Genomic DNA, 24,117 nt, shown 5'->3' with positions numbered 1-24,117 from the left:
CCGAATGAAGCTGTCCCCGCCCACTCATGCAAATGAAGGGGGATCTTAAAAGAGCGCCGCGCCTCCCCGCCAGGAGTCCAGCGCGCGAAGCGAAAGTGAAAGCGCTTCACTTTCTCCTGCTCCAGCCAAGCGCAGCCCAGCCGGCCTAGGGGAGTTGTTTGTTTGTTTGCAGTGTGTGTGTTGGTGTGTTTTTGCACCTCTGGAGCCTGGCCTGGCTGCGTGGGCGGCTGGAGCGGCATTTGCCAGTCATAAGACGCGGAGCAAAGAGGCACATCGGCACTTCCTGAAAGTCGCTCCGCTCGGGCAGCGCTGCCAAAGGGGCCCTTCCACGGAGTGAGGATGCTACCCACGCGGCCCGCGAGGGGTTTGGTGGGACGGGAGGGGCTCGCGGGGGTCTTGCTGCTACTCCTGCTGCTCCTGGGTGCCGGACGCGGAGAAGCCGACGGTGCCAAGAGAGCCAACATCGTCCTCATCCTGACCGACGACCAGGATCTGGTGCTGGGGGGAATGGTAAGCCTCGGAGCTCGTAGTTGCGCCCCCCCCCCGGACGCAACGTGGAAGCGTCTCCTACTCAAACGCCCAGCCGAAATCTACCTGCTGGCTGCGGTGGGCGTTGTTCTGGGAAGGGACGTAGATAGGGAACAGCTGCCCAGGAAGGTGGGGGATGGAGTTCCTACTGTTACTACCGAGTGTAAATTCCTCTGGGGAACGGGATTCAGAGATAAGCCTGAAGGAGAAGATTCTTGCACCTTAGTCCAGGAAAGGGTGAGAAAGTGACTCTAGATGGCCCTGCGTTCATTTTCTTCGTGCAAAAGTTTCCAACCTTGGCCACTTTTTAAGACTTGTCGACTTCAACAATTCCTCAGTCAGAAGTGGAAGTTGAAATGCAACAAGTCTTGAAAGTTAACTGATTAACCAAGTTGGAAGAGACCTTGGAGGTCATGTAGTCCAACCCACCCCACCCCCACATTGCTCAAGCAGGAGAGCCTACACCAGTTGCAAGGTTGGAGATTCCTGCTCTTGTATATAACGGGTGGAGACAACATTCACACGCCTTTGGAAAATTTGGTATTTCATCACACAATGATAACATTCTAGCATTTACTGTTCTTGCAGAGTTTTTCTTAACCGGCCTACCTTCTAACTTTGCAAAGAACAATGTTAAGAGTTAGAAACAGAACCGTCCTTAAAAACCTGCCCCCCCCCCAGCACAGAAACTCTGAAGAAATAGCCTACTACCGGTGCAAATAAATATTAATCGGCCACTTGCCTGTCAATGTTATTTAAAAGTAATAAATTGTTAATGTCCATTACCTTATATTAGTGTTCGTAATATCTAATGGGGAGGGGCAATTTAAGGAGAACTTGCTCACTGCTCAGCGTGTAAGAGAGAGGCTCCCAATCAAATGCATATAAACCATTTATTATTTAATAGTTTGAATGTTAATAAATATAGGAAGAACCTGAACAGGACAATAGAAAGATTAAGTGAGGTGATGGAATTGGAAAGAGTAAATAATGAATAAATGAACTCTGCAAATTAACATATATTGGTGGCCAAAGTATTTGAGTTTCCTCTTCAGGATCTGGACTTCTAAAGAGCGGTCAGGGTTGATCTCTAGGATTGACTGGTTCGATCTCCTTGCAGTCCAAGGGACTCGCAGGAGTCTTCTCCAGCACCCGAGTTCAAAGGCCTCCATTTTTTGGCGCTCAGCCTTCTTTATGGTCCAACCTTCACAGCCATCCATTGCAACTGGGAAAACCACAGCCTTGACTAGATGCACTTTTGTTGGCAGGGTAATGTCTCTGCTTTTTAGTCTGCTGTCTAGGTTCGCCATTGCTTTCCTCCCCAAGAGCAAGCCTCTTTTAATTTCTTGGCTGCAGTTCCTAGACTACCAGCCTTGAAGACCAGTCTATTCTTTTAGGGTGGCTTAGTGATGCTGAGCTTGTCGATCAGAAAGGTCGGCAGTTTGAATCCCTAGTGCCGCGTAATGGAGTGAGCCCCCATTACTTGTCCCAGTTTCTGCCAACCTAGCAGTTCAAAAGCATGTAAAAACGCAAGTAGAAAAATAGGAACCACCTTTGGTGGGAAGGGAACAGCGTTCCATGTGGCGTCGGCATTGAGTCATGCTGGCCACATGACCATGGAGACGTCTCCAGACATTGCTGGCAATTAAGCTTTGAAACGGAGATGAGGACCGCCCCCTAGAGTCGGGAACGACTAGCACAAGTGTGTGAGGGGAGCCTTTACCTTTATCTATTCTTTTAATACTGATTGTATTAAAACCCGCTGTTTGCTGCTTGCCACCTCTTATAACTGGGTGACATGGGTGCTTCAGCCCGCTCTGAGAAAGGAAAACAGTCCTAATCTGAAGGGTCTCTCTGATCGCTGCTGCTTATAGATTTTGGAAGGCGATGCTGTGAGAGTCCTAGCAGATGAAGGAAGGAAATGTTTAGTGTGGCTCATGTGGCTTAGTAAAGGAACCACAAACAAGTTGCTGTGTCTGAAGTTTCCATTCTGCTTTTCTCCAGTCACGAAGGATGTTTCATCTCCATGTGACAGCATAGATCAGTTTGGTTCCTTTTCTGATACATGACCTGGCCAGAATAACAGAGTTGGAAGGGACCTTGGAGGTCTTCTAATTCAACCCCTGCTCAGGGAGGACACCCTAGACCAGGGATGTCAAACTCGATTTCAATGAGGGCCGCATCAGGGTTCTTTGACCGTGTGTGTGTGTGTGTGTGTGTCCAGGGTAGCCAGCTCGATGTCACTCGTGTTGGGGATGCCTGTGGTGGCCCAAGAACTCTGCCAGAAAAAACGGGCTCCTGTTGTGGCCCGCCAGCTGCCAGCGGAGCTGGCGGCAGGCTTGGATGAGGAGGAGGTTGGGGATGAACTTGGGCCAGTCCTGGAGTCTAGGAAGGCTCTGATGAGGGCTTTGTGTGGGATGCAGAGATAGAGCCAGGGCCATCTGACATTTCCCAGCTGCCTTCAGAGTCAGAGATAAGCGGTGAAGAGGAACAGCTGTACAGAGCTTTCAGGAGAGGATAACAACTGAGGAATGGGCCAGGTCAGGAAGAAAGACACACGTGGACGCTGAATGGCCCCTCCCTGACTGGGGAATAAATAGAAACAAAAGGGGAGTGATGGTTATAGGAGACAACAATTCATATTTCTTTCTGAAATTTGCTTGTGTGCAGAGACTTCTTGCCCGGGATTATTTTACTCTCAGCCTGGCAATTATCCAAGGACTGATAAGGTCTGTTATTGCAATTAACCCTTGCAAGGATTATTGCCTCGACCTTTCTGTGGGTGAATGCCATGAATTCACAGTAGATAAATATAGAGGGGTTTTTCGGGTGACCTTTTTGTGGGTGAATGCCATGAATTCACAGTAGATAAATATAGAGGGGTTTTTCGGGACAAAGAGTGTCTGTCTTGTTTCTGCTAAAGCTGGGTCAGAACAGCTCCCGAGCTCTGTTTTCGGCTGTGACGGCCAACTGCAAACCACTTCCAGAGAAAATGGAGCTTGGGAGAGCCGCCTGCGGCCCGCAGGAATATGAGTGGAGTTTTTCCAAAGGAAGGGGCTGTTTAATAGTCTTGTTTTGAAGGCTTCCTTCTGATTCTTGGCTTTCAATCTTCAGAACCCGATGAAGAAAACCCAAGTTCTGATTGGTCAGTTCGGGGCTACCTTTGCTAATGCTGTAAGTATCCCCCAAATGGGGTTTGCAGAATTGCTTGGTGTAGGTTCACCTGTAGGAGGGGAGAGCCAACCCATCTCCTCCTGCCTTCCGGGGACTTGCACGCTTTCCCAACAGGCCCATGATGGTGAACCTATGGCACGCCTGGCAGAAGTAGCACTCAGAGCCATCTCTCCGGGCACGCCAGCTGTCACCCATTGCTCTTCTGAGTTCCAGCGAGCCAGCCACCTGGTCTTTGCGCCTCCGTCCCCGAACTTCTGGTTTGTGTGTTGGGTGGTTTTTTGCCCTCCGGAGGTTGAAAAACAGCTGAAAATCAGGTTCCACCACAAAAGCGCGTAGGACAAAAGCGCGCTCGACAAAAGCGCGCTGTGACGTCATCACAGCGCGACGAAAAAGATCGAAAAAATGTAAAAATAAAGCTAAAACCTTCCCCTAACCCCCCCAAACCTAACCCTAAACCTAACCCTAACCCTAACTCTTAACCTAACCCTAAACCTAACCCTAAACCTAACCGTTAAAGTAACGAAAAACGTAACGCTAACCCTTATCCTAACCCTAACGCTAACGCTAACGCTCTAAAGCTAACCCTAACCCTTACCCTTACCCTAACCCTAACCCTAACCCTAACCCTTACCTTTATGTGAATCGGCTTGCTTTAATTTAATTTTTATTAATTTTTATTTGAATTTTTCGATCTTTTTCGTCGCGCTGTGATGACGTCAAAGGCGCGATTTTGTCGATCGCGCTTTTGTCGTCCGCGCTTTTGACGGGTCACGGAAAATCAAGGCTGAAAATCAGGAGGTCAACATGTATGCTGGAGCTAATAGGGCAATGCCTCACGTGCCCCCAGAAATGGCTCAGTGAGCCACCTGTGGCATGCGTGCCATAGGTTCGCCATCACAATTCTATTCTTATTCTTTCTACTTCTACTTCTAATTCTTATTCTATTTCTAATTCTATTATGTTAATTAAACACATGTTTGTTTACAAGAAGTAAAACAGAATATAGAAAATAATGTAGAATCGAACAATATATAACAGTACTTAACAGATTAACAGAGTTGGAAGGGACCATAGAATAGAATAAGAATTAGAATTAGCTGGAAGGGACCTTAGAGGTCTTCTAGTCCAACCCCTTGTTCAAGCAGGAGCACCTATACCATTTCAGACAAGTGACTGTTCAGTTTCTAGTTAAAAAGCTCCTGTGATGAACTGCCCATGATTTCTGGAGGCAAGCCGTTCCACTGATTAATTGTCCTCACTATCAGGAAATTGGACAGAGGCATTTGAACTGCTGTCCATTCACCAATTTAATGGCTTCTCTTGGAAACAATTCGGTTAACTTTTAGAGCATTCCGGCCTCTTCCAAGACAGCCAGGCTGCATCTAGCAAGAGAAACTTGGAAAGCCTCTGCAGTTGTGCTACTTTGGAGTAGACGGTGGACAGAATCATCCCCTTCTCCCAACGGATTTCTCTGTGTTTAGTTTGCAGTGACCCCCCTGTGTTGCCCCAGCCGGAGCAGCATCCTGACCGGCTTGTATCCCCACAACCACTTGGTGAGGAACAATACCTTGGAAGGGAATTGCAGCAACGCTGCTTGGCAGAAATTCCAGGAGCCCTTTGCCTTCCCGGTTTACCTGCAGAAGCAAGGATACCAAACTTTCTACGCTGGCAAATACCTCAACCAGGTAGAGCTCCGTGTCTTTCCCTATAATCCAAGGGTGAAATTCAGCAGGTTCTGGAAATCTGTGGCGGAAAATTTGAGTAGTTTGGAGAACCGGCAAATGTGGTATTTGGCCCGAGTGGGGACAGAATGGAGATTTTGCAGTTTCCTTCCCCAGGAGTGGGGAGGGAATGGAGATTTTGCAATATCCTTCCCCTGGAGTGGGGAGGGAATGGGGATTTTGCAGTTTCCTTCCCCAGGAGTGGGGAAGGGAATGGAGATTTTGCAGTATCCTTCCCCTGGAGTGGGGAGGGAATGGGGATTTTGCAGTATCCTTCTCCTCCACATCCACCAAGCTGATTGTGCAAGTGTGCCTGCTGTGCTTTCACCAATGCCTCTCCTTTTTTTACAGTACGGGCACTCCCAAGCTGGTGGCGTTCAGCACGTTCCCATGGGATGGACCCATTGGCTAGGTTTGGTGAGTAGGGCAGTATCTGGTTTCCTCCCAAGTCAGGAGTATCCAACCTTGACAAGTTTTATGACTTGTGGACTTCAACTCCCAAATCCTCCAGCACTCGGGTGAACAGGGCTGGACTAGAAGATCTCCAAGATCCCTTCTAGCTTCTATTCTATTCCATTCCATTCCATATTCTATTCTCATTTTCTATATTCTATCCTATCCTATTCATCCTATCCTATCCTATTAATTCATTTTCAATTCAATTCCATTCCGTTCCATATTCTATTCTCATTTTCTATATTCTATCCATCTTATTCTATCCTATTAATTCTATTCTATTCCATTCCATTCCATATTCTACTCTCATTTTCTATATTCTATCCTGTTCTGACCTCCTCCTCCATCCAGTAACGAAAGCTGAGACAAGCTTAAATGGAATGTCCTTTAATAACAAGACCAGAATCTCGGTGGCTGAAAGCCAAGTAAACAAACAGATAAGGACCTTGGCAGCAAGTCCGACAAACCTTTGCAGCAATTCAAACAAACCTTGGCAGCAATCCAGCCTGCCAAGTTAGTTTCTCTTTAGTCAAAGCGTTGACTTCTGCAAAAAGGTCGTGGCACAAGCAGTCTTTTTTATAGTCTGGAGAGGAGCTTAATGACCATCAGCTGAAAGTAATTACCTCCTGTAATTACGCAATTGCTCCTGATGAGTAGCTCTTCGATGGCGTGCATCCAGGAACAACTCACTGTGGGTTTCTGGATCACTCTCCCTTGTCTCCTCCCCACTGATCCAAGGCTCAGGCGCCATCTGGTGGCCAACCAGTCTCTCTGCGCCCTGCTCGGAGTGGGAGCCCTGTCCAGGGTCCTCCACATCCTCCAGGGCCGACTCATAGGGCCCCTCGCTGTTGGAGTCTGGTGGCAGCTCCAATGGCTCCTGCTGGGCCACAACACTATCCTATCCTATTAATTCTATTCTATTCCATTCCGTTCCATATTCTATTCTCATTTTCTATATTCTATCCATCCTATTCTATCCTATCCTATTCTATTCTATTCTATTCCATTCCATTCCATATTCTACTCTCATTTTCTATATTCTATCCTATCCTATCCTATTAATTCTATCCTATTCCATATTCTATTCTATTCTATTCTCCCCTCCATTTCATTCCATTCCATTCCATATTCTATTCTATTCCATTTTCTATATTGTCCTGTTCTATCCCATCCTATCCCATCCTATCCCATCCTATCCTATCCTATCCTATTAATTCCATCCTATTCTCTAATCTAATCTAATCCATTCCACTCCATTCTATTAATTTTATCGTATTCCTTATTCTGTTCTGTGCTGTTCTGTTTTAATGTAGGCTTTATATGAATTTGTTTTAACTGCCATTTCAGCATTTTGAGGGTAATGTAAACTGGTGTGAGGGCAGGTTTTAAGAGCAAGCAATGTAAATATGTTTTCAATAAATAAATGCCCATGTGTGTCTAACGGGCCATGTGCCTCCTCCCACAGGTGGGCAATTCCAAGTACTACAACTACACCCTTTCATTGAACGGACATGAGGAGAAGCACGGGGACCACTATGAGGGGGACTACCTCACGGACCTGCTCGTGAGTCACTCCGCTTCCTCTTGGGCTTCACCTCCACTCTGGTGCCATGCAGGGGTGGCTGAAAAAAGTCAAGATGGCAGCCACGGCCACAATGCAATACGCACGGCGCATCAACAGAACAAGTAAAGGTGCAACCGGAGGAGCGTGGTGGCTGCCATCTTGACTTTTTCTTCACCAGTCCCTGGTGCCACCGTCTTCTGCTTGCCTACGGGTAAGACTCGGAATAGCTGCCTTCTCCACTCCTGTCGTTGGGTGTCGTCTTCTACCCTTCCCAATCCTTTCTGTGTTGCAGACGAACCGGAGCCTGGAGTTCCTACGGAAGCTTTCGCGCCCTCCCTTCCTCATGGTGATAGCCCCGCCCGCTGCACACTCGCCCTGGACAGCGGCGCCTCACTACAAGTCCACCTACGGCACCCTCAAAGCCCCTCGCAATGGCAGTTTCAACGTGCACGGGAAGGTGAGTTGCCAATGCATGCCAGGTGGTCAGTGGCCTTCACTTCATGGTCAGTGGCCTTCACTTTCTAAAGCAGCCTTTGGACTTGACCACTATTTCAACTCTTCGGTCAACCTTCCATGAATGACAACTTCCTTTGGCAGCCATTGGTTAGGTTTTTTCAAAGTCCTAATCAATCATCTTCTTTTAATGACCCCATAATCCCTTGAAGGGTGGAGTCTGGACAACTGAATGGAGCTGAGTTTGTACTGGCTGGATGCCTTCCCTGTCACCAGTATGGAGTTTTGTTCAGCAGATATATTCTCATCGTGTCGAGAGAGAGAAATATTGGCCTCTACCTAGGATTGAACTCACAGCCTTCTGATTGGGAGGGGAGAGCTCCACCTCTAGGCCACTGCAGCACTCTTCCAAAGTCCTAATCAATGGCAGAGTTGAATTGGCAGCATTTTAATGTGCCAGTTGTCATTTGGGCAAGAGAGTCAAGAGAGTCACTTGAGCATGGTGATTATATATTAATGGAATAAATGAATAATGAACGCATTGTACAAAAGTCAGTATGAGAGTGGTGCAGTGGCCTAGAGGTGGAGCTCTCGCCTCACAATCAAGAGGCTGTCAGTTCGATCCTAGGTAGAAGCAGATATTTCTCTCTCTGGGCACAATGAGAATATATTTCCTGAACAAAACTCCGCACTGGCAACAGAGAAGGGCACTCAGCTCCATTCAGTTGCCCAGACTCCATCCCACAAGGGATTATGGGGTTATTAAATGAAAATGATGGTATAAAACTCAGCAATCTCACAAAGATTTTACCCAGGATTTAAAAACTAGTTTTATTTAGTGATGGAGTTCTAGCGCTCTGTGGGAGCGTATGCTTAGGTCCACGTTAGCGCACCCCATTTAGATTACTACAGCTGGTTTTTGACTTACAACCATTTTAGTGGCCATTTGAAGTTAAAACGGCACTGAAAAAAGTGACTTACGACTGTTTTTCACATTTACGACCGTTGCGGCATCCCCATGGTCACGTGATCAAAATTCGGACACTTGGAAACTGGCTCATATCTATGACGGTTGCAGTGATCTCCCTTTGTGACTTTCTGACAAGCAAAGTCAATGGAGAAGCAAGATTCACTTAACAACTGTGTGACTAACTTGACAACGGCAATGACTCCCTTGACAATAGGGGCAAGAAAGGCATACGATAGAGCAAATCCCAACAAGGGTCTCACTTAGCAATGGAAAGTTTGGGCTCAGTTGTGGTCATAAGTCAAGGACTACCTGAACATGGTGGAGAGGGGGTCCTTTTATAGATCCTCCCTGTCTAATATCCACCCTTGAACAGGGGCGGGCTACTGGGGGTTCTCACAGGTTCAGGAGATCCTCTAACTAGGATTGTGCTCAGTTTGGCAAACCCCCACATGCCACCACTGGCTGGCCTCCCCCACATTGCCCCTCCCACCCCACCTCACCCCTCCCAGGAGTCTCTATGCAGCCCGTTCATCATACCAGGTAAGTGCAAGTCCTGTGTGGAGGCTTGGGGAGTGGGGGGGAAATGGGCCTACCGGGGGTCCCAGAAGTCTGTAAACGGGCATGTTTCCAGCCTCCGGAGCCCGGGGGAAGTAGTTTTCCCCATCCCGGAGGCTCAAGAAAGGCTTCCGGAGACAGGGGAGGGCGAACACCACCACCCCGCCATGGTGCAGGAAGCTGGCTAGGCCACGCCCACCATGGCACGCCCACCTAAGCAACGGGGCAGCAAACCCATTGCTGCATTTTTTGAAGTCCATTCCTGCCCTCGAACCTTTGGATATCTCCGGAAGTCCTCTCCTGGATCTTCTTCCTTTTTGTAGGACAAGCACTGGCTGGTAAAACAAGCAAAGACGCCCATGTCCAACACCTCCATTCAGTTCTTGGACCGCGTTTATCGAGCCCGGTAAGAAAATGTGACTCTCACTGTTTTACCAAAAAGTGGTGAAAGAAAAAGAAAGAAAAAAGGGGTGGAAAAAGCATCCTCTGAAACCAGTTCTATTGATGTCTTGATGAAGTTGGTTGGCCTGAAGCAAACTATAATTGCTTGGGTTCACATATTTGTAATAAGGCATAAACGATGGCTTATAATTTTAAAAGGGCTTTTTATACATCAAATAGCCAATAATGCAGCATATAAAGCCCCAGTTCTTGGGTTAAGATATGAAGCCACCAAGGAACAAAAACCACAAGATGGTTTAGTGTGACATGTAAGCCCAGTCATCCCAAAGGTGCTTTTTCCAAAAGCCATACTGGACTTCCTTATGTTTCGCTTTTTGGAAGAACTGAAGAAGCTTCTCAGATGAGAAGCAAAATGTTTGCAAAGAAAAAAAATCCAAGAAAGTCCAGTTGCCTTTTGGAAAAAGAACCCTTGGGACAACCATGACCTGGATCAGGGGTTGGCAATCTGCAGTTCTGGAGCCGCATGTGGCTCTTTCATCCCTCTGCTGCGGCTCCCTGTTGCTGGTCAGCTCCACAGTTGATAGGGCTTTTGGATAGGGCAAGTAGAGGAAAAAGGATGCTGCACTAGGAGGAGAGGGGGGTTGGGGGAATGGCACTTCCGGTCGGCTCCAAAATTGAATGGAGAGCTTCCGGTTAGGATCTCTGTGGCTCTTTGAGTGTTTAAGGTTGCTGACCCCTGATGATTAAGAATCTCTCTGGATCTCAATCCTTAAGCAGAAAATAGTTACAATCGATCTTCTGTTGGGTTTCTTGACCCATCCTGAGGACCTGAGCTGGCCATCAGTAAAACCAGCAAGGTACATGGACCCAAAAATAAGGCAGGTGGTTTTTATTCATAGACTGATCAATCAATCAGAATAGAGCTGGCAGGGACCTTGGAGGTCTTCTAGTCCAACCCCCTGCTCTAACACAAGACCCTGTACCATGTCAGATGGCTATCCAATTCAGTGGCTGTCCAATCTGTTCTTAAAAGGAACCTTCAGTGATGGAGCACCCACAACATCTGGTGGCAAGCTGTTCCACTAGTTAATTGTTCTCACTGTTAGGAAGTTTTTCCTTAATTCCAGGTTGCTTCTCTCCTTGATTAATTTCCATCCATTGTTTCTTGTCCTGCCTTCAGGTCCTTTGAAAAATAAGTTGACCCTCTCTTCTTTGTGGCAGCCCCTCAAATATTGGAACACTGCTATCATGTCACCCCAAGTCCTTCTTTTCTCTAGACTAGCCATATCCAATTCCTTCAACCGTTCTTCATATGTTTTAATCTGCAAGCCTTTAATCATCTTAGTTGCTCTTCTTTGAACTTTTTCCAAACATCTTTTTTGTAACGTGGTGACCAAAACTGGATGCGGTATTCCAGGTGTGGTCCTCCTAAGGATTTACAAAGTGGTATTAATACTTTACATGATTTTGATTCTATGCCTCTGTTGCAAGCATTCCATATGGTTGACTCAGCCTTCCATCCTTCCGAGGTGGGTAAAATGAGGACCCGGATTGTTGTTGGGGGCAATATGCTGACTCTGTAAACCGCTTAGAGAGGGCTGAAAGCCCTATGAAGCGGTATATAAGTCTAACTGCTATTGCTATTGCTATATGGTTAAACTTTCAGCGGGGGAAAATCAGCATTAACCCCGTGGTTTCTTTTTAATCTTCAGGTGGCAAACTCTGTTGTCAGTGGACGATATGGTACAGAAGGTGCTGGATCAGCTGAAGTCCCTAAAATTGCTGGATAGCACATATGTGTTCTACACCTCAGATCATGGCTATCACACAGGTGAGTAGAGGTAGATATTTGTAAGAAACCTTGTGACGGGGCAAACGGAGGTAGGAAATTATTTCAAGACGTCCTCAGGGAATATTGGGAACTTATAATCCTTCCACTGGTGTTATAGGCAGCAACATTCAAAACTAGATTTAATAAGAAGCCGTGAATTACAACCGTTAATTAATGGAAGCAGAAAAGCAGCAGAAAATATGATTCTACAAGAAAGCCCTACCATCTAATAAAATGCCTCACTAAGCATAAGTATTTACAATAATACAATAGCAGAGTTGGAAGGGACCTTGGAGGTCTTTTAGTCCAACCCCCTGCCTAGGCAGGAAACCCTATACCATTTCAGACAAATGGTTATCCAACATCTTCTTAAAGACTTCCAGTGTTGGGGCATTCACAACTTCTGGAGGCAACTTCTGTTCCACTGATTAATTGTTCTCCCAGTCAGGAAATTTCTCCCCAATTCTAAGTTGCTTCTCTCCTTGATTAGTTTCCACCCATTGCTTCTTGTTCTATACTCAGGTGCTTTGGAGAATAGTTTGACTCCCTCTTCTTTGGGGCAACCCCTGAGATATTGGAACACTGCTATCATGTCTCTATTTAGAATCTCTCTTTGATTAAACAGGGTGGTGTGGTGGCTCAGCGGTGAAGACCCTGGGCTTGTTGGCTGGAAAGCCAGCAGCCCGGGTTCGAGATCCGAGCGCCACCCGATGAGCTCCCATTGCCTAGCAGTTCGAAAGCGTGAAAATGCAAGTAGATAAATAGGTACCACTTTGGTGGGAAGCTAACAGGTCTCCAGGACATCATACTGGCCACATAACCCTGGAAACGGCTTTGGACAGTGCTGGCTCGATAATCTTCTGCTTGAGCAGGAGGCTGAATTAGAAGACCTCCAAGGTCCCTCCCAGCTCTATTCTACTCAAGTAATTCCAGCTTCTAAATCTGTCCATAGAATCATAAGGCTGGAAGGGACCTTGGAGGTCTTGTAGTCCACCCCTGCCCAAGGCAGGAGCCCTTATACCATCCCAGACAAATGATTGTCCAAATCTTTTCTTAATGTGAGTTATCTGGACTAATTTGGCTATTTGTTGTCTCAGCCGGATCTGGAAATTCATTTTGGTGATAATAGGATTTGAATTCCCTTTGAATCCGCTCTCCAAACTGAATATTGGCATTTGCTGAAGAATGATTCTTTTTCATGTTTGCCGATCATCCCTCTTGACTTTCTCTCCCTTTCTGTCTGTTCTGCTATCTTTTGGGTCCCCCCCCCCTCCAGGACAATTTTCGCTGCCCATTGACAAACGACAACTTTACGAGTTTGATATCCGGGTGCCGTTGCTGGTGCGAGGCCCAGGTGTTAAAGGAAATAAAACATTCCTGGTAGGTTTACTTGTTCCAGAAGAAAGGTCTGTGCTGAGGTTGTAGCACAGGCTTTGTGGGAGGGCATCTTCAATTAAAATGGGAGTATGATGAGTTAAGGCTCAGTGACTAAGACACTGAGCTTGTCGATCAAAAAGATCGGCATTTCAGTGGTTTGAATCCCTAGCGCCACGTAACAGAGTGAGCTCCCCTTACTTGTCTCCCAGCATCTGCCAACCTAGCCGTTCGAAAGGACATAAAAACTGCAAGTAGAAAAACAGGAACCACCTTTGGTGGGAAGGTAAGAGTTCTGTGCACCTTTGGCGTTGAGTCATGCTGGCCACATGACCACAGAGACGTCTTCGGACAGTGCTGGCTCTTCAGCTTTGAAACAGATATGAGCACCACCACCTAGAGTCGGGAACGACTAGTACATATGTGCCAGGGGAATCTTTACCTTTATGACGAGTTATAGGTTAGATGAGCATACATTCTTCCTATTGAGTTGGGCAGAGATAGGACTCTGCGGACTCCGTGGTACCTGATGATCAGATTGCTTGGCTAGACCACAATTAAGGTTTCTCCATCCTCCAGTCCCACCCCAATCAAGATTGCTGCTTGCAGTTCTCCCATTGTTAATGGTCACAGAGAATCTTGGCTGGAGCAAACCCTGCCATTTTGTTCACATCATCCTGCTGATAGAAGGTTAGTTGGAGCGTGGGGAAAAAGAGGAGCTTCATTTGTGTTCCCCTGCCCCTGATCCCCCACCCCATTTAAAAACAACAGACTCTTCAGACCTGATGCAGAAGATCTGAAGCCCCATAGCCTAGTGTCCTCTGGGTCAGTTTGCAGAAGATAGCATCCGATCATCTATTCCTTTATTACTTCATCAGTTGTAGGCCTCGTCTGGAGGTTACGCTTTGGTATGTCTCCTGTTTCAAAATGAAGAGCAGACATCCAGCCCATGTGCTTGGAAGCACCTCTGAGGGCTACACCAGAAGGCTTTGAGGGCCACTTGTAGCTCTTTGCTTGATAGATATTGCTCGTTGCAGGTCTACAGCTTCCGTTCTCCCCAACCAAGTTGTGGCTGGAGAGCATCTTCTTGGGATGAGCTAGACAACACTAACAGGGACGCCGGTGTCTTAGTGGCTAAGACGCTGAGCTTGTTGATCAGAAAGGTTTGACAGTTTGACAGTTCGAATCCCTCGTGTCACGTAACAGAGTGAGCTCCCATTACTTCTCCCAGCTTTTGCCAACCTAGCAGTTTGAAAACACGTAAAAAATGCAAGTAGAAAAAGAGGGACAACCTTTGGTGGGAAGGTAACAGCATTCCATGCTCCTTCGGCCTTGAGTCATGCTGGCCACATGACCATGGAGATGTCTTCAGACAGCGCTGGCTCTTTGGCTTTGAAACTGAGATGAGCACTGCCCCCTAGAGTCGAGAACAACTAGCACAGATGTGCGTAGGGAACCTTTACCTTTACTTTAGATAATACTGAGTTTCTATCTAACATCTTTCTTCATGTAATCGTAAAGGTGAAGGAAAGGCACTTGGGGGGTGGGGAATTCATCCCCTGTGCAGTTTTCCTGCCAGTTATGGAAAGTTGAGATAGCCCTCGACTTACAACCACAATTGACCCCAAGATTTATGTTGCTAAGTGACACATTTATTAAGTGACTTTTATCCCATTTTACAACCTTTCTTGCCACAGTTGCTAAGTGAATCATTGCAGTTATTAAGTCAGCAACACACTTATTAAGTGAATCTGGCTTTCCCATGGACTTTGCTTGTTGGATGGTTGCAAGAGGGGATCACATGACCCCAGGACACTGTGACCGTCATAAATATAAACCAACTGCCGAGGACCTGAATTTTGATCATGTCACCGTTGGGATGCTGCAACGGTTATAAGCATGAAAACACACTCACTTTGTTTCGTGCCGTTGTAACTTTGAATGGTCACTATACAAACAGTTGAGACTCTCTGTGTTAGCTTCTTGCAGGCTGTGGAGGATGAGACTTGGTTAGGGAGCCATGGTCCCGAGTTGCTTTGAGAAAGTCTCCCCTCTTCTCTTCCTCTCAGGAACCCATCCTGAATATCGACCTCGCACCCACCTTCTTGGACATTGCAGGAGTCAACGCTTCTCAGACCAGCATGGATGGGGTTTCCTTCCTGCCCCTCTTGGTAATAGGTTGCCTTGAATTTTGGCATGTAGTCCAATGGGAGAGTCTGGTTAGAAAGCTTTCCTGAGGAATGAGGGGTGTGTGTGTTTATTTAAAGTATTTGCGGTGTTTATGAAACTGGGTTTTGCTCAGAAGCCGCACGTGGGACTTTTATGCGTTGCAGAATCACCCCGCAGAATGTGAACTTAAAATTCATGGGGTTTCAGCAGATCTCTAATAAATTCAAATAAAGAAATCTTGAGGGTCCTGCATGGATGGGGACCACAATCAGGGAGAGGGAAAGAGAGAGAGGAGTGGGAGGGAGGGAGGGAGAAAAAGGGAAGGGGGAAAGAGAGACCGTGGGAAGGAGTGGTAGGAAGAGAAGGAGGGGGGAGAGGAAGAGAGGAGGGGGGATAAAGGGGGGAGCAAGAGAAGGAGTGATAAGGAAATAGGGAAGGAGTGGTAGGGAGAGGGGGGGAAGAGAAGGTGGGAGAGAGAAGGAGTGGTAGGGAGGGGAGATAGATAGGAGTGGTAGGGAAATAGGGAAGGAGAGAGGGGGAAAGGAGTGGAAGGGAGAGGAGAGGGAGAGAGGAGGAGAGAAGAGCGGTAGGGTGGGGGAGAAAGAAAGGGAGATAGGAATGATAAGGAAAGAGAGAAAGAGAGAGAAAGAAGGGAGGGAGGGGGAAGAGAGAAAGGCAGGGAGATAGGAGGAGTGATAAGGAAATAGGGAAGGAGAGAGTGAAGGAATGGTAGGGAGAGAAGGAGGAGGAGAGAGAAGGAATGGTAGGGAGGGGGAAGAGAGGGAATAGAAGGAGTGATAAGGAAATAGGGAAAAGGGACAGAGTGAAGAAGTGATAGGAAGAGAAGGAGTGGGAGGGAAGGAGAGAGAGAGATGAGAATTAGTTTATTAAAGAATATTTTAATCTCTCTTTCTGAGGTTAGGTGGGCAATGGTGCCTGATAGGGCACAAAGGAAGTGTCTAAAATACATTTAGAAATCATAACAGTAAAAGAGAGTGAGTTTTATATTTACGTCTTGTTTCTTGAAACGAGTGTCCTTTCATGCAGGTGAACAAGGTGCAGAAATCTGCATGGCGGTCAGATTTCCTGGTGCAATATACTGGAGAAGGCTACATAACCACGGACCCCCAGTGTCCGAAATTGGGGTCAGGAGTGTCCGTAAGTGTCCGCACTGGATTCATTTTCACATACGACACCCTCTTTCATGACAAAACGTTGATTCTGCCATTTGCATCTGTGACAGCTGGCCAGAACACAGCTCCCTCCTTTGCAAATATTTATTTTACTTGTGAAAGCTGCTCAGATAACGGCTTACTTTTATCTTTGTCATTTTAGTCAACTAAATTTCCATATGTTTTGCATGTAAAGAAAGCATTTCTAGGAATAGAAGGCAAGGGTATGACTCTGGTTTATTAGGTAGCTGCAGAAGACCCCCCAACAAAGACAGTAGGCAGTTCTGTAGAAAAACTAAAAAGTTCCCCTACCCATCTAGCCAGCGGCAAGGGATTATGGGAGTTGTGATGCAAAACCTCTGGGTAGTGGAATGTTGTCATTTAAAAAATTCACTCCTCTGTGAGAGAGAAGATGGGTCTTAGAAAAATCCTGTTGTGTCTGATTGAACCCCTGTCTGTATTGGTACTCTGTTCCCATAACTTAGGTGCTTAGCAGGGCAAACTCACAGAGGAAGGATGGGATAAACTTCTAATAGCAAGAACACTTAGACTTATATGCCGCTTCACAGTGCTTTACAGCCCCCTCTAAGTGGTTTACAGAGTCACCATATTGTCCCACAACAATCTGGATCCTCATTTTACCCACCTGGGAAGGATGGGAGGCTGAGTCAACCTTGAGCCGAACAGAATTGAACTCCTGGCAATGGGCAGAGTTGACCTGCAATACTGCATTCTCACCACTGCTGTACCAGAAACGAGAAATAGGAGAGGAAGGAAGGAAGAGCAATAGCACTTAGACTCATATACCGCTTCATAATGCTTTACATCCCTCTTTAAGCGGTTTACAGAATCAGCATGTTGTCCCATAACAATCTGGGTGCTCATTTTACCAACCTTGGAAGGATGGAAGGCTGAGTCAAGCCTTGAGTTGGTTAGGATCAAACTGCTGGTAGTTGGCAGAGTTAGCTGGCAATACAGCATTCTAACTACTGTGCCATCAGGAAGGAGAAGGAGAGAGGAAGGAAAGGAAGGGAGGGAGGAAAAAAGAAAGAAAAGAAGGGAAGGAAGGAGGATAGCACTTAGATTTATATATCATTTCCTAGAATGTTTATAGGCCTCTTTAAGCGGTTTACAGAGTACAAATTATTACCTGCCAACAATCTGAGTCCTAATAATAAATGAACATTGTCTTATTTGGCTTCCGAGAAACAGGCTCTTTCACCCTCCCTAAAGCAGTTCCGATCAGGAATGGCATTTCTGTTCCAGACGAGGCTGGCACATTTGCCTATGCAAAGCATATCTTGGTTTGGCCCTCCCCATCATTTTCCTACAACTCAGGCTATCAGACTTGCTATTACAGCTTGAACCTCTTTGTAAGAACGGTCCTTGGCTCCGTTTGTGGAGAAATATAGAGTTGAATAGAAATCGAATGTATTGCAGTGATGCAAAGCCAGAACTGAGATTCACATGCCCAAATCACTAAGTTCTATACACACCGACACGCATCTCTGTCTGTCCTGCAAAATGTTTCCATAACGGTCAGTCTGAGCCCAGGGTGGTATGCAGCTCCATCGTTCTTCCAGCTGGGTGACTTTGAAGTGGCATCACCAGTAGTTTCTACTTTCCTCCCAAGCATCCCCCTCCCCACAGTTCACAACAGACGGTCACCACATAATAGCAAAGCACAAAGCGAACATAAAGGGTCTATCAGCCTAACACGCTACTGAGAGAGGCTTTCTTGCATTCTCACATGCCTGCGTAGGCATGGTCTCCCACCCCTGGGAACCTAGTTCACCATGTTAAGAGTAGCAGTAGGGCAGTTGCTGTGTTACAGGGCAATGAAACGGATGTTCTAAAACAGTGATGGTTAAACCTTTTTGGTGCCGAGTGTCCAAAGTGTGCGTCCCCCACTGTGAATGCACATGTGTGTGTCCCAATCCCCAAAATGCAGTGTAAGTTCCCCCCATGCATGCACCCGCATTCCCTCCGCATCCCCCCGTGCACGCACCCCACCCCCCTTTTAGCTTCCAGCTGGAGGCTTTTCAAGCCCAAAACATGGCACTGGGGATGGGGTGGGGGCTTGCAATCTCTGCAGTTTCTCCCCAGCACAGATAGACTTTCTCCTCCATTCCTGCCTCCTAGATATGAGCAGTTCCTCCCCAGCACACAGAGGCTTTCTCCATTCCTGCCTCCCCCGATCTGCAAAGACCCAAATACCAGCTGGCCGGCAGAGGCGCACACGTGTTTGCAATGGAGCTGGCCTGGGCGATGGCTGGTGTCCCTGCAGAGGGCTCTGTGTGCCACCTGTGGCACGCGTGCCATAGGTTCGCCATCACAGTTCCATAAAGTGATGGAAAGACGAATGAACTTTTGTCTTTCCTTCTTATTTATGGGAGCTTGGAGGTAATTAGGGCCCACAAGACAGTTGTGCTATTGTTGATAAATGAGGTTGTTCTTGGTTGCCATTATGCTACAGTTTGCTATAGTCTATTTGTGTCTCTAATTCTATATAAGTCACTAAGAGTTGCTGTTGAAAAATGAGCAGCTATATCCATTGATTAGTTCAATAAAAAGGTAAAGGAGTCCCTGCCAATTTTACTCTGCTAGTTGCTGACTATAGGGAGTGGTGCTTATCCCTGTTTCAAAGCCATTGAAGTAGTGCTGTCCTGGAGCTCTGTTACCTTCCCCACAAAGTGGTACTTACTTGCATTTGTACGCTTTTGAACTGCCAGGTTGGCAGGAGCTGGAGGGGAGGGCGGGAGCTCATGCCGCCAAAGAGTGCTCAGGTCTCGAACCTGGGCTATCGGCTTTCCAGCTGATTTGCCCAGTGTCTTAACTGCTGAGCCACTGCCCCGCCCCTTCGATCAATAAATAAGGAATAAATCTGTGCCAGCCAGCTAGCTATGCCCTCTTTACCAAGGAAGTCCCTGTGAGGTTGCATTGACATCTTAACTGCTCTACTAAGAGTTTTTGTCCCACCGAAAAAGGTCTTGCGATTTTGCAAAGCTCAGACAAACAGGGTTGCAGCCTTGTGATCACCCTCGATTCTGGTGGGTGTAGTTTGATGCAAGTCGGTCAGTCCTCACTAGCCGTCTTCGTACTCGGCAGGAGAACCGTAAGTTTCCCATTGAATCTTCAGTTCATGAACGGTTTCCCCAACTCTGTTTGCCATAGCATTGTTTCCCTGACTGCGTGTGTGAAGATGCCTACAACAACACATATGCCTGCGTGCGCACTCTGAGGCCTACGAACATGCAATACTGTGAATTTGCCGATAAAGAGGTAAGTGGCCATGGTTTTGCTCTCGCCTTCTCTAGCATCAGAAGGTTCTGTGTTAGGGCTCAGAAAGTCGGGTCTGTGGCCTTCAAGAATGATCAGAGCTTCTCAGATGCAGACAGAGATCAAGATTCAAGAGAGGAATCTGGGAGGCAAGTCAAAAAAAAGCGTAGCAATTAAAGTATTGAAGCAGGCAAGAGACGATGGATAGAGGATTTCTCTTTTTGTTGTTCTGATTTGCTTTTCCTTTTCTCTATAACCAACTTTATTAGTTTTATTTGTATTAGAATGTATGACACCCAGGTGTCACGCTGTTCATGCATTGATTTGCGTGAACTCTGTTTTTTTCTGGCAGAGGGTTACAGGTCGCTGTGGTAGCCGAAAAAGGAGTTCAGGACCCTGTTTTCACGGGCCGATCCTTCATTGTTTCCAGGGCAGCCCTGTGAGCCAGATCTAAGTGCCCCATGGGCTGATCTGGCCCCCAGGCCTTGACTTTGACACCCCTGTTCTAAGGGATGATTCTCCCAGGTTGGTTCTGCCAAGGGGGTGAAGTCTTTCCCCAGACATGAAGGCAACCAGGACCACCTTATAAGCAGAAGACAGGTTGGATGGCCATTGACTCCTGAAGGAAGGCTGTGGGTGAGAATCCTCTCCCTTTGCGGAAGGATTTTCTCTCGGAGGGGCTGCCTCCTGACCAGTGGTGGGTTCCGGGCGGTATGCCCTGGTATGCACGTACCGGTGCCTGGCAGAAGCAGCAGTTACCGTACCAGAACAGTGCTTTGGAGGGCTCACCCACCAGCCCTCGTTCCTTACCTGTATTTGAAGGAAACGGGCCATTTGTCCATGAGTGTGCAGTGTATGGTGCCTGCACGACACTCCGCCAAGCAGCTGGAGCGTCGCAGGCAGTGGTTGTGCATGCGTGCGCAGCGTGTGTGCCCATGGTAGATGCCCAGCCCCGTTGCAGTGTACAACGGGATCCGGAACCCACCACTGCTCACTGCTGATCCTACTTTTCTCTTGCAGAATTTTGTGGAAGTCTACAACCTGACGGCAGACCCACACCAGCTCTCCAATGTAGCCAAGAGCGTTGACCCTTCGCTGCTCGTGCAGATGAACCAGAAGCTCATAAAATTGCAAGCTTGTTCTGGTGTTGGCTGCCGTTCCTGAGTCCTTTGGCCAGGCAGTGGTCACTGAGGTCTCACTTCAGAGTAAAGAATATCTCTGGCCCCATCAGTGGTGACCTTATCAGTCTAGAATGTTCCAAATGGTCTTGAACTACAGCATCCTGCAGCAACTATAACCTTTGGGACTACATATCCCACCTTGCACCTCTCCATTTAGGGGAAGGACGGAGAGGATTCTTTCCGTTTGGTCATTGATTAACACAGAATGAAGTTGGGGTGACCTCCATGGTCATCTCCTTCCTTTCTTAGGCTGGCTGAGGTCTTGGAGACTCTGCATATTCCTGTAGAAATCATTGTGCCTGGTTTGACTTCTCTTACCAGGTCCTTTTGTGTAGTCCATGGTTGTTACTGCAGTTGCTATCTTCATACTGTGAAAAAAAAATGGAATAAAGCACTTTTTTAAAAATGAGAAATGGCGGTCTTGCATTGTTGTGTCGTCCGAGCTATGAAGAACCAGTCTCCTGACTATTGGTGTCAGTGTTCCCAGTAATGCACCTAGTGGCGAAAGTCAATTTTTTTTACTACCGGTTCTGTGGGCGTGACTTGGTGGGCGTCGCTGGGGAATGATACTGCAAAATCTCCATTCCCTCCTCACCTCTGGGAAAAGGATATTGCAAAATATCTATTCCTTCCCCACGCCGCGGCCAAACAGAGGTGGTATTTGCCAGTTCTCCAAACAACAACTCAAAATTTCTGCTACCGGTTCTCCAAACTCAAAATTTCCTCTACCAGTTCTCCAAACTACTCAAAATTTCCGCTACTGGTTCTCCAGAACCTGTCAGAATCTGCTGAATTACACCCCTGAATGCATCCATTGAAAGCAGAACTCTGAGACAGGTAGGTGTCAACCCTGAAGCTGGCCTAACTGTGGCCGTTTTCTCTTTGTAGGTTCCTCTTTGTGTTGCTTCAGGGCTGACACAGCCTGGAGCTAAGGGGGCAGGGTGTGGGGTGTAGAGATAGCTGGGGTATTGTAGCCAAAATAAAATTCTTTCTCCTGGGAATCAAGGACATTCGGGCAGGTGTTTGAGAGGTGGAGACTGAGGTCACCTAGTAACGACTACATGCTGATTGGACCATGTGACTGGTCCAATTGGGCACTAGATTCCTCAAAAAACAAAAAAACAGCCGAGGTGGTGCAGTGGTTAGGGTGCAGTACTGCAGGCCACTTCAGCTGACTGTTATCTGCAGTTCAGCGGTTCTAATCTCACCGGCTCAAGGTTGACTCAGCCTTCCATCCTTCCGAGGTGGGTGAAATGAGGACCCAGACTGTGGGGGCAATATGCTGACTCTGTAAACCGCTTAGAGAGGGCTGAAAGCCCTGTGAAGCGGTATATAAGTCTAACTGCTATTGCTATTACTGTTGCTAATTCATTGGATATATCATATTGGCACCACTGGTGAAAGCCGACTCTAAAGGTTCCTGCATTTTTCACCTGATTAAAAAATAAAAGTTTTCCCTTCCCCACAGGGCATTGGTCACATTGTCTAATAGGGGTGCTGGCAACTTTCCTTACTCTTCCTTTTCTCAACCACCTGTTGGAATGACCTTGGTTCCCACAAGAAAACTTTTTATTTTGATGGCAAAGCCGAGCTATCTAATTTCCCCCCTCCCTTTCTCCCCCTCTGCCTTGGGGCAACTATGAAGCCTCAAAGGTAGCCTCAGCCGGGCTTTCTAAGGATTGACAGACTTGTCCTGACTCGGTCATTTAGACAAGAGGAGCCTTTGACTGCATTCATAGTCAAAGGTATAAGTTTAATAAAGCCAAGTGATTACAAGATAGAAAGAACTAGATCTGATGTTTGCGTGTGAAAACTGCCTACTTACTTTTCCAGATCCCGCCCCCATTACCTGTTTAGTGTCCAATGAGATTCAAACAAATTGTTTTGGTAACAGGTGGAGTGGGGGATGATCTGCATTTCATTCCCACACTTGTAGACTTGGGGTCAGGTATCCAATTCGGTTTCTGGTCTCCCCCGCCCCCCCCCCCCGCTGGCTCCCTCTCTCCCTCAGGGTTCATGGCGGTCTGGCGTCAGTGAAGCAAAATGGCAGCACTGGCTTTGACATTAGAACGGCACCAAAATGAGCTTGTTCGTCTCACTAAACAATCACTTGGCTATTTTGGTTTAATTTGTGCAGTGAACCATAGCTTAGCATAATGTATGAATGTACATGAAAAGAAGAATTAGGGGTGACATGATAGCAGTAATCCAGTACTTGAGGGGCTGCCACAAAGAAAAGGGGGTCAACTTATTCTCCAAAGCATCTGAAGACAGGACAAGAAACAATGGATGGAAACTAATCAAGGAGAGAAGCAACCCGGAACTAAGGAGAAACTTCCTAGCAGCAAGAACAACAGGGAAGACAATGAACCAGTGAAACAGCTTACGACCAGAATTTGAGGGTGCTTCATCACTGGAGGTTTTAAGAAGAGACTAGACAGTCACTTATCTAAAATAGTATAGGTTCTCCTGCTTGAGCAGGGAGCTGGACTAGAAGACCCCCAATGCCTCTTCCAACTTATTCATTCTATTCTATTCTAACCAAAGACTCCTTAGCAACTGCACAGACAGCAAAAGCCCCTAGCCCTTAGACATATACTGCTTTACAGTGCTTTACAGCCCTCTCTAAGTGGTTTACAAAGTCAGCCTATTGTTCACCAACAATCTGGGTCCTCATTTTACCCACCTGGGAAGGATGGAAGCCTGAGTCAACTTTAAGTTGGTCAGGATCGAACTGCTGGCAGTGGTAAGAATTGGCCTGCAATACTCCATTCAGACCACTGCGCCCCCACAACAGCTCCTTGCATTTTCCTCCATGCATTTTCTCCACAATTGCCTACCTCATTGCCACTGTGACGTAGTCCCGCTACCATTCTGCTGCAGTCGTTGTCTTCTCTTTCCTTCCATTCTTCCCAGCTTTTGAGCCTCCTCCAGAGAGCTGGGTCTTGGCATCGTATGTCTAAAGTAGGATAAGTTAAGCCCGGTCATTTTCTGAGAAATTCTTCAGGGGAGAATATTTATGTTAGGTCCGAGCTAATCCTTACTGAAGTCAGTTCCTTTGTCATCATTTGGCACCATGCGCGCACTTTGCACAAAATTTACAGATAAATCACCTTCCGCATTACTCCTGGGGAGGGAAACAGCTGAGGCACAGCAATCCACTCTGCTGCACCCGTCAGCTGGGCTTCAGAAAAGGCAATATAGATGAGTATAGCGCAGGGGTGGGCTGGCGGGCCCAGCTGAAAGTCAGAGTGAACCGTTTTGCTCAGAGGTGGCATTCTGTTGGTT

General features: G+C 47.0%; 1 protein-coding gene across 1 annotated transcript; it reads left to right on the top strand.

Annotated features, from left to right (window-relative positions):
• The first annotated feature begins 90 nt into the window (after positions 1-90).
• LOC106543476 (N-acetylglucosamine-6-sulfatase) lies at positions 91-21,234 on the top strand. The gene is made up of 13 exons (XM_087706104.1): positions 91-510; positions 3,643-3,702; positions 5,184-5,387; positions 5,775-5,840; positions 7,345-7,443; positions 7,736-7,900; positions 9,745-9,827; positions 11,536-11,654; positions 12,931-13,034; positions 15,098-15,199; positions 16,245-16,355; positions 19,544-19,651; positions 20,669-21,234. Exons 1-13 carry the CDS (start codon positions 340-342, stop codon positions 20,810-20,812), a joined length of 1,536 nt encoding a protein of 511 aa, XP_087562230.1. The 5' UTR covers positions 91-339; the 3' UTR covers positions 20,813-21,234.
• The last annotated feature ends 2,883 nt before the right edge of the window (positions 21,235-24,117 follow it).

This window comes from Thamnophis sirtalis, unplaced genomic scaffold (genome assembly GCF_051295495.1).
Source record: "Thamnophis sirtalis isolate CommonGarterSnake01/CBP01778 unplaced genomic scaffold, rThaSir2_p1.2 scaffold_2, whole genome shotgun sequence".
In the NCBI taxonomy this organism is placed as follows: Eukaryota; Metazoa; Chordata; class Lepidosauria; order Squamata; family Natricidae; genus Thamnophis; species Thamnophis sirtalis.
Note: the sequence above shows the minus strand (reverse complement) of the source record. Positions and strands in the feature narration are given on the sequence as shown.

Excerpts from the sequence above, each read along its gene's own strand:
- LOC106543476 (XM_087706104.1), top strand. The coding sequence starts at position 340 with ATGCTACCCACGCGGCCCGCGAGGGGTTTGGTGGGACGGGAGGGGCTC. Across the intron at positions 511-3,642 it reads ATCTGGTGCTGGGGGGAATG|AACCCGATGAAGAAAACCCA; the intron begins GTAAGCCTCGGA and ends TTCAATCTTCAG. Across the intron at positions 3,703-5,183 it reads GGGCTACCTTTGCTAATGCT|TTTGCAGTGACCCCCCTGTG; the intron begins GTAAGTATCCCC and ends CTCTGTGTTTAG.